General features: G+C 51.7%; 7 protein-coding genes across 7 annotated transcripts; 3 read left to right on the top strand and 4 right to left on the bottom strand.

Moving 5' to 3' along the window:
• Window positions 1–1036: 1036 nt before the first annotated feature.
• On the bottom strand, window positions 1037–2200 carry COCMIDRAFT_93066 (uncharacterized protein; the record flags this gene model as incomplete). Its single annotated transcript, XM_007688939.1, has 5 exons — window positions 1037–1358; window positions 1409–1474; window positions 1527–1608; window positions 1661–1798; window positions 2020–2200. 5 exons carry the CDS (start codon window positions 2198–2200, stop codon window positions 1037–1039), a joined length of 789 nt encoding a protein of 262 aa, XP_007687129.1.
• A 240-nt stretch (window positions 2201–2440) lies between these two features.
• On the top strand, window positions 2441–4541 carry COCMIDRAFT_35998 (uncharacterized protein; the record flags this gene model as incomplete). The annotated part of the gene is made up of 3 exons (XM_007688916.1): window positions 2441–2453; window positions 2506–2755; window positions 2807–4541. The coding sequence occupies 3 exons, from the start codon at window positions 2441–2443 to the stop codon at window positions 4539–4541; spliced, it is 1998 nt and encodes a 665-aa protein (XP_007687106.1).
• A 289-nt stretch (window positions 4542–4830) lies between these two features.
• Window positions 4831–6033, bottom strand: COCMIDRAFT_35997 (uncharacterized protein; the record flags this gene model as incomplete). The annotated part of the gene is made up of 2 exons (XM_007688915.1): window positions 4831–5708; window positions 5760–6033. The coding sequence occupies 2 exons, from the start codon at window positions 6031–6033 to the stop codon at window positions 4831–4833; spliced, it is 1152 nt and encodes a 383-aa protein (XP_007687105.1).
• A 259-nt stretch (window positions 6034–6292) lies between these two features.
• Window positions 6293–7621, top strand: COCMIDRAFT_25588 (uncharacterized protein; the record flags this gene model as incomplete). Its single annotated transcript, XM_007688901.1, has 4 exons — window positions 6293–6417; window positions 6471–6520; window positions 6574–6636; window positions 6699–7621. The coding sequence occupies 4 exons, from the start codon at window positions 6293–6295 to the stop codon at window positions 7619–7621; spliced, it is 1161 nt and encodes a 386-aa protein (XP_007687091.1).
• A 199-nt stretch (window positions 7622–7820) lies between these two features.
• COCMIDRAFT_92961 (uncharacterized protein) lies at window positions 7821–9224 on the bottom strand (the record flags this gene model as incomplete). The annotated part of the gene is made up of 1 exon (XM_007688938.1): window positions 7821–9224. The coding sequence occupies one exon, from the start codon at window positions 9222–9224 to the stop codon at window positions 7821–7823; it is 1404 nt and encodes a 467-aa protein (XP_007687128.1).
• A 274-nt stretch (window positions 9225–9498) lies between these two features.
• Window positions 9499–13903, top strand: COCMIDRAFT_25586 (uncharacterized protein; the record flags this gene model as incomplete). Its single annotated transcript, XM_007688900.1, has 6 exons — window positions 9499–9738; window positions 9841–9867; window positions 9922–10931; window positions 10982–12772; window positions 12823–13709; window positions 13881–13903. 6 exons carry the CDS (start codon window positions 9499–9501, stop codon window positions 13901–13903), a joined length of 3978 nt encoding a protein of 1325 aa, XP_007687090.1.
• A 358-nt stretch (window positions 13904–14261) lies between these two features.
• COCMIDRAFT_35993 (uncharacterized protein) lies at window positions 14262–15989 on the bottom strand (the record flags this gene model as incomplete). Its single annotated transcript, XM_007688914.1, has 3 exons — window positions 14262–15389; window positions 15438–15742; window positions 15980–15989. The coding sequence occupies 3 exons, from the start codon at window positions 15987–15989 to the stop codon at window positions 14262–14264; spliced, it is 1443 nt and encodes a 480-aa protein (XP_007687104.1).
• Window positions 15990–16113: the final 124 nt, after the last annotated feature.

Genomic DNA, 16113 nt, shown 5'->3' with positions numbered 1-16113 from the left:
AACAAAACCCACTCACCCCGCCATGTCTTGCTGCCCCTCAATTCCCTTCTGCCCCTCTGATAGTGCTGCAATCTACAGCCCCCAGTGCAAAGTTTCCCCTTTGAGTAGTTGACATCTGCGGGGTTCCCAAGATGACAAACATGGTCCATGGTTTGCAACCACCGAGAAGGTACATTTCTAGGATAGAGAGAGAGAGAGAAAATAAAATAAAATACTGAAATAGTGAAATCGTTTATTGTAACCAAAATATTCAAAAAAAATATTATATATTGGAAATTTAGAGTAAAAAATATTTGCATTGCACAACTGCATATTTCTCTGTACATGCGAGAAAAAAAAAGTATACTGATGTCAACCTGTTTGCATATGCAGCAGCAAGGCAAGGCTGACTAGATGAAAGAGGTGTGCAGGGCAAACCTGGCAACAAACAAAAAACAATCACTGTTGTCCCGTGCCAGACTCGAACTGGCGGCCTTGGGATATCTACTAGAGACTAGTAGTCATATTGTGAAGGATATGAGACCCACGTGATAACCAACTACACCAACGAGACGATTCAAGCTATGCTTGAGTTGGGGAGGATTGATGAGCATAATTTCAAAAAGAAAATATATATCTGAAACAAAAAGAGTAGAACACGACGAATCGCCTTGACATAACTGTACGGCGGTTGCGAAGGTGGGGCGAAAAAGAGCTTGCAAGAAGAGGGGTTGATTGGAGCTAGTATCATCGCCTGCAGATTCAAGTCCAGAGGCAAGAATCTGTAGATAGACAAAAAACAGGATTACTTTTGGAAGTATTACAAATTATATCATAGCACATTGACTACATAACTGTATGCAAAGGAAAAGAAAAAGCCGGATCACACACATAGTAACAGGCTGTGTTTGCAAGGAAACGACCTTTTTTTTACGCCACTCTGCGTTGTAAAAGAACTCCATACTTTATGCAACAAAGAAAGAGAGAAGAAAAATGCCAATGAGTTGATCTAGTTCAAGTTGCAGACTCAGAATGTATACTTTGGACCACAGTAGAACTACGGACCGAGACGTTGTGCGACGTCTGGACTCCTGGGACCCAAGGGGATACCTGTTGTAGGGAGGACACCGTACCGACCATATGTCTTCTGGTCTACACTGACGTAATGCGGGAGTCGGCCTAATAGGTTGAGCTTTGTTTCGATCCACCGGAGGATCTTCTCGTGCGGGACGAGAAACTTGATGTAACCGGTTGCCCAGAGGTAGCCGAGACCTGCGCCGCAGAGGTGGCCGACGAGGCTGACGTAGGGGACGAGGATGCTGGTTATGACAATGAGGATGAGGGGGGTTGTCCAGGTGGGGATCTTGTAAGGTCCGACACTGTCATGGAGTTAGTGGGTGAGAGAAGGGAGATTGGAAGGGGAAGGTACCTGAAGTAGGGATTTGTCTTTTGTGTCTTCATTACTTCGGCGGAAAGTAGGAGGAATACCCATACACTGTATTGTGTTAGTACCATACCCTAGCCTCGGGATGAACTGGTCTACATACCTCGCACCCATGACGGCAGTGTTGCTCCTCAGAACGAACTTCTCTAACAGTGTGTATACGCCTCCGGGTATGGTTCCAAAAGCTGCCACATGGTCAGCGTCAATGCCTGATTGTACCATGACTAGCCTTCTTACGCCCAGTGAACAGTGCCAATGTAACAAGTGTTCCATATTCCGACTCGAAGCGCTCGATCAGTGGCGTGACTGCGAAGAGATTGAAGATCATATGGATGAAGTTCCAGTGTAAGACGGGAAACAGGTTAAGCCGGTGCACTATACACATATTCTATTAGCATTACATCCAAACTAATCTTCAGACGGGCCGCGCCGTATTCCGACTCTTGTATCTTCGGATGAATAGTCGCACATCAACCCTTCGAGTTCCTAGTTCTTCATCGCAATCGACGGGCTTCCGGAAGCGCCGCAAACCGCCACCAAAGTGCAAGCGACCAAGCCCTAGACATCTTCTGCCCGGAATCGAGAAAAGCACATACTCTGTGTAAAGTCCATCTTGGCAGGTTCCAAGCGCCCAACGTCCCGAATCCAGGGAAATGGAATGGTAGCGATCCATAATCCGACAATGGCGGCAACGACGACCTTTGTGCAAAAGGGCAGACGCAGGATATAGGAGCGTATGCGCGCGGGATTTAACTGGGGCAGCGAAGGCGCAGGCATGATCGGAGCGCGTTGTTGCTGCTGCTAATGCTACTGCTGCTACTGCGCGGGAAGACGAGCGGACACAAGATAAGTACGAGACTAGGGTCCAGGCCCGCGTTGCACTAGTGTGATCCTCCCGCCGCGCTCGACTGGACCACCTTCCCAGACGGATTGCCTTGGAATGCTGGGCCAACAGGAGGACACAACTCCTGTTCTTTTTCCTGCTTTCTCACACGAGGTGCAGTTCAAGGCGCAATCATGGCATTGCTCTGTAAGCGCAGCGATTCATACCAAATAAGAGGGGCCATTGCTAACAAGTCCAGCATCGTTACTGGCGCTCCGGCAAGACAAACGCCTGCTAAAGATACCGCCCTATCTTTCCGCTCTCCTAGTCATTGTCGGCATAGGATGGCTCCTCGTACTTCCACTGAACGAGTACTCTCGGAGGACATACATATCGGAGAATGCGCTGCTTCCGGGGCAGGTACATACGTACTTTACTGGCAGTGAGCACAACGTCTTCCGCGCCTATCGCCATGAGGTCCACGCCTTGAAAGAAAGCCCGGCGGCAGAGTAGGTCAATTCGCCCCAACACGCAGACCAAAGAAGCTGACTGTACCATAGGCGATCCCAGAAGCTCGAGGCCATCTTTCGCGAACAAAACCTCAAGGTTGCGACCCAGCACTACAACTATACCGTCTCGAACCGCACTATCGCAAACGAAAATGTCTATGCCATACTCCAAGGCCCCCGCGCTGACGCCACCGAAGCCATTGTGCTGATCGGAGCCTGGACAAACATGGATGGCGAGATGAACAACTCGGGCGTCGCATTAGTTCTCACTCTCGCACGCTACTTCAAGCGCTGGAGCCTGTGGAGCAAGGACATCATTTTCCTTGTTACTGGAGACAGCACAATTGGTTCTCAGGCCTGGATCGATGCATACCACGAAGGGCACGACAAGCGATACGTAGAGAGTTTGAAGATCAAGAGTGGGGCATTGCAGGGTGCTGTTGCGGTTGACTATCCCGCTGGTCCATGGGGCCACCGCTACGATAAGCTACATGTTGTGTACGATGGAATCAATGGCCAGCTTCCTAATCTCGACTTGATCAACACTGCGGTTCAGATTGCGTCCGGTCAGCTAGGCATTGGCTGTGTTATCCAGCGCATGTGGAACCATGGCGATTCCTACAAGGAGCGTCTGCAGACTATGCTACGGGGTATGCTCTCACAGGGTCTGGGCCACGCAACGGGACCTCATTCCTCATTCATTCCGTACCATGTCGACGCAATTACGCTTGTGACAGTCGGAGATGGCTGGCATGACGAGATGTCGCTTGGAAAGACCATTGAATCGCTGTTCCGAAGCTTGAACAACCTTCTCGAGCACTTCCACCAGAGTTTCTTCTTCTACCTCTTGTTGCAGGATAAGCGGTTCGTTAGTATCGGCACATACCTGCCATCTGCCATGATGATTGCTATCAACTTCAGCATCGCCGCAATGGCACTCTGGGTCAAGAGTGGACGGGTTTCAGAGCCCCTTGAAAACCCCGCAGCTACAAAGCCCAAAGCCACAACACCTAAACCAGCTGGTTCCAAGTCGAGCTCGGCTGAAAACGATGCATCTGAAACGGACAAACCAGATAAGGAAGATCTCAAGAGGGAAGAAAAGGAAGAAACCAAGGAGGAAGATTCTAAGAAAGAAGACTCTAACAAGGATGAACCCGCCACAAAACTCATCGAAAAAGACGACTCCGTCGCCGTCGTCCCCGCCGCTGCGACAAAAGTAACAGAACGCCGCCTCCTCCTCCCCCTCGTCCTCGTCCTCCTCGCCCACGCAGTTGGCCTCGTCCCCCTCTACCTCTTCAGCAACTGGGACGCAGACCACCTCCCCGGCCTCTTCATCACAGCCTGCAACATCACCACCCTCCTCCCCATAGCCGCCACTTTCCTCTTCTCCTGGTCCGCTCCCGACATCCTCAACCCCCAGGCTCTGTGTCTCCTGCAATGCTTTTCGCTGCTGTTGCTGGGTATGTTCCTTGCTGCGCTGGCCACGCTGAATTTCTCGCTTAGCGTTATCGTCGGTGTGGCGTGTGTGCCGCTTAGTTTTGTGCGCAAGAGCGCGCATAATGGGGCTACGGGTGCGCAGTTGCTGCTTCTTGCGCTGTTGAATCCTTGTTTGATTGTGCAGACGGGAACGAGGCTCCTCGGTGCGGATTTGATGGAGGTCCTGGTGCAGAGTGCGATTGGGTGGCATGTTTGGGGCATGTGGACTCAGGTTGTGTTTTGGTTGGTTTGGTTCCCCGCGTGGTTGGTGGGCGCGGTTGTTGTTGCGACGGGTATGTGGGATTATTAGAATGGTGTATGCTGGGAGATTCAAAAGGTAGAAGGGGTATTTGTATAGTACGTTATGACCGACAAGGTCTAAATTATCACAAAGACCGTGGAGTCAACAAAAGATACAGCATTCGTGTCATAATGAGTCCTTTCATTCGTCAATCGTGTCAGACTACGACGCCGATTATCTATGATTACATAGTAAGTCTCGTTTGCAGCGATGAGGTGTTATACCTCAGCGGACTAGAGACTGTCCTCTTGTTTTTCCAATAAGGTTCTGGATGTAATAGGCCAGGGTCATTCACCACTCAAGCAGCCCAGACGTCTTTGCCTACACCCTCGATCCAGTTGCCTAGCTGGTTGACGCTGGCATCCCACTCCTTAAGTCGTGTCCTCATACCCTCAATCTGCTTCATGTCCAGCACCTTTGGTTGTACCCAATTGATACGCGCAATCTCCGCCACCTGGTCAATCTGACCCTTCAACAAGCCCAAGCTCAGTGCCTTCATGATCAAATGCTCAATCTCGTTGGGCTGTACCTTGGTCTCTTGAGAGATCTCGGAGAAGGTCATGGCGCGGTCGTGTGGTGGGCGGCGGAAGACAGTCTCTGTAAGGGCAGAGAGGGAGATCTTCTGGTAGAGGAAGGTCTGGTGTTCCTTGAGAAGCGGAACCTTTGTAATGTTGTTTGAGAGGACGTCGTATGCCATTAGGTCACCCCGGTTGAAGGCAAACAAAAGATCGCGCAACCATGCGTGTGGGGTGTTGACCAGTGAGTCGAGGATGGGGTGCAGCAGCAACTCTCCGAAGTTGTAGATGGAGTCGGAGACAAGCGCGGCAATGCTGAGATCGTATGCGCGGGACTGGCGCTCGCGGAGTTCGAGGTCGTTAAGGTCGACACAGGCGAGGAAAAGCAATGCGTTCTTGTAGTATGCGGCGAACTCATGCTTTGACTTGTAGTACTCGGCGCTTGCACGGTAAAACGAGGCATGAACAACAGTCTCCACTGAGTCGAACTGGTCGATTATCTGCTCACACTCATCGAGCTTCTTCTTCGCACCGTCCTCGTCCCGTAACCGTAGCTGTATGCTGGCAGCAGCGACTGTGGCATATACGTAGGCGTCTTGTGAGGCTGGCTTGTTGACGCTCTTTGCGAGTTCATTGACGAATGCGAGGCGCTCCTTGTCATCTGCTCAAGTCAGCGCTGGCAATTCATTGGTCCTAAACTGTTTCTACTTACCCTGGTACTGTGATGCAGCATTCAAACCCAAGGTGACGAGCTTGAGCTGGTTGATCTTGTTGGCGAATGTCTTGATGAAGTTCTCAAAGAAGGGTATCCGCTGCTTTGCGCTCCCGGTATGGTCGAAGAACTCGATAAGCTTATCTGTCAGTTCGTGCCATAGCTTTCGCTCCCAAAAGTCCTCGAAGGCGATGAAGTACTCCTGTAGCTCCTCCGGTGCCTCGTCCCGCGCGTCGCCTAGAAGGTTCGGGATGGCATCTGTATCCATGGCCATGATTGTGGGCAGTCTACAGTGATATGGTAGAGAGAGGGTGTGGCTGACCGATCAAAAGGTAGTGGTGGTGTTGGTGTTGAGGTGGAGCACAAGAGCGGCGTGTATGTTCGAGTGCGGGATGCCGATGCTCTGATGGCGTTGCGGCGGAAGCTATGATTAGCGCATAGCGCCAAGCCCCATCACCACCGACGTCCCTTCATCCCAGCTACCTCGCAAGCCGTTCTATTCGACATCTCAGCAGCCATTGAACGCCGCAACCATGCTGCCACTCCGCTGCGCTCGGTCGCCAGTGGCACTGTCGGCTCAATTGCCCTCCAAGCGCGTAGCCAGCTTCTCCACCTCAGTTTGCCGGCAACAACTCAACTCGGATGTCAGGATCACTAGGTGCGATATACCCCTCTGTTCTACGCGCATACGAAATGCTGATATATTTGTAGGACTGGCAAGCCCATTCTGACTGTTTCAGGTGGACGGTCCTCGCTCGGAGGTGCGCTGCGGTCCTAAAGACGCATTCTAGACGACCCGCTCACATACATTCAGGATACACCGCGACTGTCTTTGGAGCCACTGGCTTCCTTGGACGATACATTGTGAACAGACTGGGTATGCCATGATGCCTGCAGGCGGAAAACGAGAAGCCATTTCGCGCTAACTAGAGGGAACAGCTCGTTCAGGATGCACGGTGATAGTGCCATTCCGAGAGGAGATGGCAAAACGCCATTTGAAGGTTGCTGGAGATCTGGGCAGGGTCATCTTCCTGGAAATGGACCTTCGAAACACTCAGTCGATTGAGGAGAGCGTGCGACACTCTGACATTGTCTACAACCTTATTGGCCGTGACTACCCCACCAAGAACTTCGACCTCGAGGATGTGCACGTTCACGGAACAGAACGCATCGCGGATGCCGTCGCCAAGTACGACATTGACCGATTTGTTCATGTCTCTTCGCACAGCGCTCGCCTCAACTCACCATCGGAATTCTACCGCACCAAGGCCAGGGGTGAGCAGGTAGCCCGGTCCATCTACCCGGAGACGACCATTGTCCGACCCGCACCCATGTTTGGTTTCGAGGATCGTCTTCTTCACCGTCTTGCTTCCCCCACCAATATCATCACGTCGAACAACTTGGAGGAGCGTCTCCGCCCAGTTCACGTCATCGATGTTGGTATGGCCCTTGAGCGTATGCTTCACGACGACACAACCGCTGCTGAGACGTACGAACTATACGGCCCTACCGAGTACTCGATGGCCGAGATCAACGAGCTTGTAGAGAAGGAGGCGATGAAGCCGCGCCGCCACGTCAACGTGCCCAAGCAGATTCTCAAGCCCATTGCGCATTACGCAAACAAGCTGCTCTGGTGGCCCATCCACTCTGCGGACGAGGTTGAGCGCGAGTTTATCGACCAGGAGATTGACAAGAGCGCCAAGACGTTCAAGGACCTGGAAATTGAGCCGGTGGAGCTCAAGAGCATGACCTTCGAGTACCTCAGGGGTTACCGAAGCTCGAGTTACTACGATCTGCCGCCAATGAGTGAGAAGGAGAAGCGCGAGGAGAAGAAGTATCTGCACGTCATTGACGACCAATAGTGGGGCAAGCTTTGCTTTGTAAATATTTGAGCGTATGCATTGCTCTGCAGTCAGTAGAAGCCAGGGATGGCTGTTTCACTTTGTGTGCAATGGAAATTTGTCAAAAAGCCAAAATGGAATGGATAATCAGTGTTGATTTGAGTGGGGTATCATATGCTTTGTTTATTTGTCCGTCTGTTTATCTTTTTTGGCAAGATCACTACTGTGCTTGTTCCCCCTGCGGTGTAGACTCTGTTTTTTTATCTTTGGCCAAGTCCTCGAGGTGCTTTCTCAGCAACGATTCTGTGCTATCAGGATCATCTCTCTCTGTGCCTTCCTTCCAATGTCGATAAAACTCTAGCGCAACTTCTACAGCAATGAGAGCAATAATGGCCCATTCAAGTCGCAGGCCGTGTTTCTCGCTCAATTGCTCGCGCAGGACACTTGCGATTTCCTGGGCGAACCCGATTTTTTCATTGAGCACCTTGATACGGACGCCTACGTCGAGGGCGCGGCCGACTTGGTCGTAGTACTCGCCTAGACCCAGTTCGTGCCGCGAGTCCCAGAAGATGTCGGGCATGGAGTCGGTTAGTTCAGAGTAGAGATTTAGCTGGGCGCGCAGAGAGAGTAGCTCGCCTGTTTTACGCAGGATGAAGGAGCGAGTGAAAGGGGCGCTGCGGCGAGGGGAGAAGGTCTTTGATGAGGCGAGCATCGTGGGGATGTCGCGGGTCGAGTGTTGGTATGCTGACAAGAGGGTTTCGAGGACGGCGAGCTTAGTACTGCGGGCGAGGCCGGAGGAGAAGGCGATTTTGGCGAGGACAGTGTCGACTTCGTGGCGTTGTTGGTCGAACTCATCTGCTCCTGATGGCGAGCCGTTGTCAGAGGGGGGTTCAGCCTTTGTGCCCAAGACAATGGTGTCGCCGACGACTTCGCTGGTTTCTTTGCTGGGGTCTTCGAGGTAATCGAGGTCTTCTGTTTCGAGCATGTCAAGATGCGATCCTTCCGCTGCTGCGGGGAGCACCTGGTTGACGAGGCGCAGGGCCTCTCGTTCGCGGACGTTCCATGTTACGACTGTGCCAGACGGGAAGATGAAGATGTCGCCTTGCTGGAAGTCCTTAACCTCAGAAGGGCGATCAGAAGTCTGCACGTGGATGACCTGGGGATACAGGCCCGTCTGGAAGGGATCGAGGTCGTAGCCTTGGGCCTTGACGAGGCGGGCGGCGGCAGAGATGTCGTATGTTTCTGCAGCACAGTAGGCAGTCACGGTCTTGGTCTGGGCATCTGGATCAATGAAGCGCGTCCTTCCTCTGGATTTTATAAAAGCGCGTGACCGTTGTGCTTCAACTGCCACACTGCGCAGCGACGATGTTTTTCCGGCATTTTTTCGACTGGCCTTGCGGTCTGGTTTATCCTGGTATTCTTTGGGCAATTCCTCTTTGCTTGCTGCATCCTCGCTCTTTTGCGCAGCGTCTGTCCTTCTGCTACATGGTATTGTCGAAGAGAACTGCCTTTTTGCGGAGATGGGCAAGAATTGCAGCGTGGGCCAGGATTTACGTGGCAGACGGGCAGTGGGAGCAAGACATCGTGTCAGGCTCTGGAAGTGGCAGGATCGGATGCTCGTCATGGCCAGCGCAGGAGTGTGTCGGACATGGCTTGCAGCAGGTCAGCGCCCAAACTCAAAGAAGCATCCCACATTGACATTAATGTGCCCAGCAGAAAGGTGGGTGGAGCAGTGCGGAGGAGAAGCATAGACCCTTGCAAGTCCGCGGGAATCGGCTTGGCCAGCATCATAGGCTTAGATCGACAGGGCCATTGTCAACCTCGCATCTCTCCACACTCGGCGCGCTCGGAGCGTCTTCTACGCCTCTTGTCCGCCTGTCGCAGCTCATGTCGCCAGCATGGCGGCGGAAAATATCGACGACGCTCCGCTGCCCAAGGCGCGCGACGACGCCCGCCTGCAAAAGGCCCAGCAGACTATCGAGCCGGACTCGGACGACGAAGAAGACGACGATGACACTGCCGACGACGATGTTGACGAGGAACCCAAGCTCAAGTACAGTCGCCTCACCAGAGACTTGGGTCCCATATACCGCAATGGTGACGCGACGGCCACCTTCATGGTCGCTGGAGACAAGATGGTACGGTCATAGCTCCCAGCTTTCCCTCTGGTACATGTGTAGAGCATGTCTGGATTGCATTGCATCTTGCGGGCCATGTGCTAACACTGTATGTCCATGTAGATTATAGGCACCCACAATGGAAACATCGTAAGTCTCTGTCCTGGTCCGGCCCTTGTTGCGCCGCCATGCTGACCCAAATAGCACGCGTTGAACTTACCTGCCTTCAACATCCTGCGCACCTACAATGCCCACCCTGCCGCCTCGGTCACCGCTCTCTCTGTATCACCGCTGCTTGCTTCCCAGCCCTTTGTGCCCTCCGCTTCGGACTTGAGGTCTGCCGACCAGGCAAATGCTTCCTCTCGACGAACCGACTCGCCAGCCGGCAATACTTCTTCTCCTCGCGCACCGCGCCAAGCCCAAGTCCCGCCTACACCTTCGAACCAGATATACATTGCTTCCTCATCCATAGACGGACATGTCTGTGTGTCTTCGCTTGTTGATCCAAAGGATGTTACGCTGCGCAATTTCGGCCGCCCAGTGCAAGCCGTAGCCCTCTCGCCTGACTACAAAAACGACCGTTCGTACTTGTCTGGTGGACTGGCTGGTGAGTTGATTCACACCGTTGGTGGACCCATAGGCGTGCGATCCAACGCCAACACCAGCGCGGCATCGCAGGCTGCACATGGGTGGCTCGGCGCAATAGGACTCGGTGGGCATGGAGGTAGGGACACTATTTTGCATTCGGGCGAAGGCACCATCACTGCCATTAAGTGGTCTCTGTCTGGTAAGTTTGTAGCCTGGGCAAACGAACATGGCGTGCGCCTCATGCGAACGGACCTGCACCTGGACAGCGCAGATTCAGACGATGCCTGGAAGAGAATCGGCATCATCGAAAAACCAAACCGCCGCGTATGGCAAGATATGGCCAGCGTATGGAAACCGCGAATAGAATGGATTGACGATCAGTCGCTCGAGTCTGATGACGATGCTATCATGAGTATGAATGGACACCACCTTGTGGATAAGGCCGACGCTACACTGCCGCACAACCGATCTTCTCAGCCTGCCAAGGAAGGGAACAAGAAGAACATGGAGAAGCTCATCATAGGATGGGGAGATACCGCCTGGATCGTTCACGTGCGCCCCGGAGGGGCTGGTGTTGGCCGCAATGTGGGTGAGAGATCGGTTGGAACCGCCGATGTCATCCGCTGGTATGCTACCCTTACACATTGACATTCATACATTCCTAACGCCCTTTTAGTATTCATTTCGACGACTGTATTGTTTCTGGCATTTCGCTTTATACCCCTTCTTTACTTCTTGTTCTTGCATACCGGACACGCGACGATGATGACAATCCCGTTTCGGGGCCGGATACTACTCCCCGTGGAGGAAGACAGCGTCGCACAAATGGTCTCTCTCCAGAACTCAAACTTATAGATGCTGCGACCTCCGACGAGGTTGAAGTCGACTCTTTGACCGTCAGTAGATATGAAAGCCTTTCAGCTGCTGATTACCACTTGGGCACCCTATACGTCCCACATCCGAAGACGATGACTCCTGCGCAAAGAAGTGCATTGGAAGCTATCGGCGGAGGGATATGGGATGTTGGCGCGAGCGCAGCACGTATATTTAGTTCTGGAGCCAGTGTCATGAACCTTCAAATCGGCTCCGACAAGCCACCGTCAAGAGCGCCATCCATGTCTTCGGCCAGTGCTGGAAACATTTCTGGTTCAACACCTACCAAGCGCCAACAACCGGTACATCCAAATGCTGCCAACCCAGGTCTAAAGGTTTTCATACAAAGTCCATATGACTGTGTATTGGCTATCAAGCGAGAGCTTTCGGATCATTTCCAATGGGAGTTAGAACATGAAAACTACAAAGATGCATGGGAGCTGTTAGAGGATCACCCTGAGATTATCTCGTCAGTCATACAGATACCATCAGACGCCTCTGATACTGGTACGCCGGTAAACAAACAAGGAAGTTTACACGAGTTCTTCGCCGATGACGATTCTCAAACAACATTGTCTGCCACCAGGGCCAATCAGAACTCGGCGGTAGAGAAAGAGAAGCGTAGGATTGGAGACTTATGGGTACAACAGCTCGTCAGTGCGGGCGACTGGAAACAAGCAGGTAAGGTGGCAGGACGTGTGCTCGGGACTTCTGCGCGATGGGAACACTGGGTGTGGAAATTTGCCCAGACGAACCATTTCAACGAGATCTCACCATATGTTCCTAAGAAACCGATACAGCCGCCCCTACCTTCCATGGTATATGAAGTAATTCTTGGACACTACATCATTCACGACCGCATACGCTTCAAGCATCTGCTCGAAGATTGGGATCCTGATCTCTTTGACATTAATAGTGTTATCGAGGCTATCAAGAGCAAACTCTCTGCTGGCGATGTTACCGAGGAGTCCATCGAAGGAGACGTTCAAGGAAGAGACTGGCGAATATTGCAAGATGGTTTGGCAAAGTTGTTCCTGGCAAGTGGTCGGCAAAGGGAGGCACTGCGCTGCTATATCCGCCTGCAGAATTCAGAAGCGGCCATGACTCTGATTCGCGACTTCCATCTCGTAGAAGCTGTTCTTGACGATATCCCTGGATTCATTATGATGGGTGTCTCCAAAGAGCTGATGAAGTCAGCGTCAACAAAGCTGGAGGAGTTGGAAGAGGCATCGGCGGAAGCTATCAATGTCCTTGTCGAGGAAGGTTGCCGAGGTACCATTCCAGCAAGTGATGTTGAGAGTCAACTCCAAGCCAAGGGACCGTCATTCAGACCCTTTTTACATTTCTATCTGCGAAAGCTTTGGAAGCCGGAGATGCATGAGCGCACTGCCAAGACAGCCAAAGAACGAGTAGCTGAAGATCGTTTGATAGCCGATGGCAAGCTTGTTGCTGAGGAGTTTGCGGACCTTATGGTCGAGCTATTTGCAGAGTATGATCGACCGCTGCTGATGGAGTACTTGCGCAAATCCCAGAGTTACGATCTGAGCAAGGCTACTGCGGAATGCGAGAGGAGAGAGTATATTCCAGAACTTGTGTGAGTATTCGTCATTTTTGCTACCACAATCGGCTGCTGACCCCAACTAGACATATCCTCTCGAAGACGGGTCAAACGAAGCGTGCTCTGTACCTCATCATTGAGAAGCTCTCTGATGTTAGCTTCGCCATTTCCTTCGCCAAGGAACAGGACGACCCCGACCTTTGGAACGATCTACTGGAATACTCTATGGATAAGCCGCATTTCATCCGCGGTCTTCTCGAAGAAGTCGGCACAGCAATCGATCCTATCAAGCTTGTACGCCGCATCCCTGAAGGTCTTGAGATCGAAGGTCTACGAGATGGTATTGGTCGTATGGTCCGCGAATACGAAATCCAATACTCCATCTCCGAAGGCGTTGCACGAGTACTACGTGGCGAAGTAGCAGCCGGCATGGATACATTACGCTCTGGCCAGAAACGCGGTGTCAAATTCGAAGTTGTACCCTGTGACGGTGGTCTCTCCGGGAAACAGGCAAGGCACCACCACGCTAAGGGGCAAATCGATATCGAGACCAAAGGCATGGATCCCGTGACTGCCGCAAAGCTCACGGCCAAAGCAGACAAATCAACGAAGGCCGTGAACACAGCTAATGCACTGAACATTGATCCTACTCCACCCGGCCCACCAGAAGGCGACGCTCCGCCCGGACACTGTGTTGGCTGCCATCGTCCCTTCACTCTCCCCACAGCCGAAGAAGAATCCGCCATCAGCGACGGAACTACTCCATTGCCACCCTCTCGCGACACACTTGTCGGCTTCGCATGCGGTCACGTCTTCCACCTCGCATGTCTTCTACCAAAGACAAACGCAAGCGAAAGCGTTGCAGCGGGACTACAGCAGCAGCTTGCAAATGATGCCCAAGAAAGTGGCGGCAGATGGACACGCAGTGTGGGTGCGAAGGTGGCGCATGCACATGTTATCAAGAAGGCGGTAGGTAGGGGATGTGTTGTTTGCAGGGAAAGGGAGGTTGTTGGTACGGAGTAATAGGAGTGTGAAATGCGTTGGATGAGGGAAGGGAAGGAAGAAGTGGGTGTATATACGAGGCAGTAGTTTTATGCAGATTATGTACCTGAGTTTAGGATGTGTTGTCTGATATACCCAATAGTGTGTATGTGTAAGCAAGAATGAAAGAATGAGGTGGTACGCGAATAAATATTGTTATAATATCAGATACATAAAGTTTTGCACCTATCACCTTTTTACTTCCTCTTTTGCAACCGGAAATTTACTTAGGTTTGGAAGGTGCTTTTCTTCTTGTAAGCATTGTTTCCAAGTCCGCATATCGCCATTGCACACAAGGGACATCAAAATTTACATTTCACGTATTATTTGAAGAAAAAAGGAAGATGATGTACAGAGAGTTTTGGTCTATTCACTTGGGTAGTACGAGATGAGTAGTGTAAAAATTAAAACATCATGATGCCAGCAAAGGAGAACGGACTTAGCCATTCCCATTCAAATCAATTTGCGTTTACAACCTCCTATTTCAAAGGGTAACAACCACACCATCTGTGTCCCTCAACTCTGCAACAAACCCCTCCTCCACAGCCACCGCATCAAGTGCAAAACATGTCGAATACGGCCTCTCAAGCTCCAGCACCACACCTGGCCGCTTCTCCACAAACCCGTGACAAACCTCCAACCACGTAAACCCCTCCATATGCTCCGCGTCCGCATACTCTTCCTCCGACCCATCCATAAGCCGAATCCCACTCAGCACCACTCGCTCCAGACTCGGCCATGGCCCCATAAGTGCATTTGCCAAATCATGTTTCTGCAGCGCAAACCCGCACAGCTTTAGCACTTGGAGCTCGTTGAGCTCGAGATGCGGGAGGATCAAGGGAAGAATCGACGCGGTGTGGTTTGTATAGTCTAGATCTGAGAAGTTTATGGTGGACGATGTGTCAAAGTCGTCGACCAACTCGAGATACTGGAGCTGTACCATGTGATTTACCATGTGTTTCCAGAACCAGACTGCGTGGAAGGTGGCGGAGGCGTCCGTGGGGTAGGGGTGGCCGTGGGTACCGGGGGTACCGCGGACGCTGAGGGTGAGGCGCGTGAGGGTGGCTAGGTTGGGGAATTCGTCTTCGGGGTACATGTAGCCGCGTCTGAGGACTGAGTTGACGGTGCCGGCTGCGTAGTAGTTGTCTATGTTTGCGAGGGAGAGGTGAAGGTCTTGGACGTGGGCTGGAGCTTTTCTAGCGATGATGGCACTGGCCCAGGCGAGATTTATGGTTCGGTCTTCTACGAAGCGGGGGGTTTCTTGCTCAGTGACGGATTTGCCGGTTTGCTGGATGAAGGTGTGGGTGCAGGTTGGCTGGGGGTGGTCTTCTCGCTCGCAGCAGGCGACGGAGATGGATATGAGGTTTTTGAAGTAACTGAATATTCGGCTGAAACTGCTTTCAGCGCAATGTACGAGTGGGTGCCAGCGCCAGCTTTGGATGAATGGTTCTACCATTGCTTCATGGTATCTTAGGTAGTACTTCTTTTGCTCGTCTGTCAACTCGGTAGTAGGTGAATCATCACACTGTGGATATAGACGTTGTCGAGTGGCTCTTTCAGGAGCATAGCACATAGCAGTTTCGAAATCTTCTCTCCGGATAGCTGGCGGAACCTATGTTAGTCAGTATACTTTTCTTTGATCCAGGCAGGTTGCTTGTACCTGGACAACAATATGCGTTACATGTTTGAGTAGGTGGGCATTTTGCTTAGTGATTGCAAAGAGCTCTAGACTACACGATGCTCCTGGCAAGACGTGTGTCAACATCATATCCCTGAACAGGTATTCTGTCGCCCATTCTCTTAGGCATGAATGCGCCAGGTTGGCATTTTGGAGGTCTAGTTTACATCCTGGCTTTGTCTCTTCAACGCATGTTGGAGCGAGATACGAAACTACTTGTTTCATTAGCTCCGAAGGCAGCGCGTCAATAGTACGCCATTGTCTGAATTGAGCTCTCTTCGGCAGTACTATGTCCATTAGAGTGGCTTCTAGTAGCTCACAGGACTAGTAGTAGCAAAGGTGACCTTTTTGTGCACTCCCTGTAGCTTAGAAATGGAGTTAAATAATTGGCTAGAATGAAAACCCACTGAGCTGAAGGACAGCATTTTATGAGAATTTGCTAATTGGTTGCCTAAAGTGTGTTGCTATAGTGAAGAAGCAACCATCCCTGCCGTTACCCACAGCAAGAAACCGCCTCGGCTAACCGCGGTCCATGGCAATGAAGTCACCAAACCGCAACCCAGCTGATGCCGTAACCGTAACTTTGGACTAGGTCGCTATAGCTTTAATGTGACCCATTACAACATCCAAAACTAGCCCACATACCTTTTTATCTACC

This window comes from Bipolaris oryzae (assembly GCF_000523455.1).
Source record: "Bipolaris oryzae ATCC 44560 unplaced genomic scaffold scaffold_49, whole genome shotgun sequence".
In the NCBI taxonomy this organism is placed as follows: domain Eukaryota; kingdom Fungi; phylum Ascomycota; class Dothideomycetes; order Pleosporales; family Pleosporaceae; genus Bipolaris; species Bipolaris oryzae.
The sequence above is the reverse complement of the archived record's forward strand: the minus strand, read 5'-3'. Positions and strand labels throughout refer to the sequence as shown.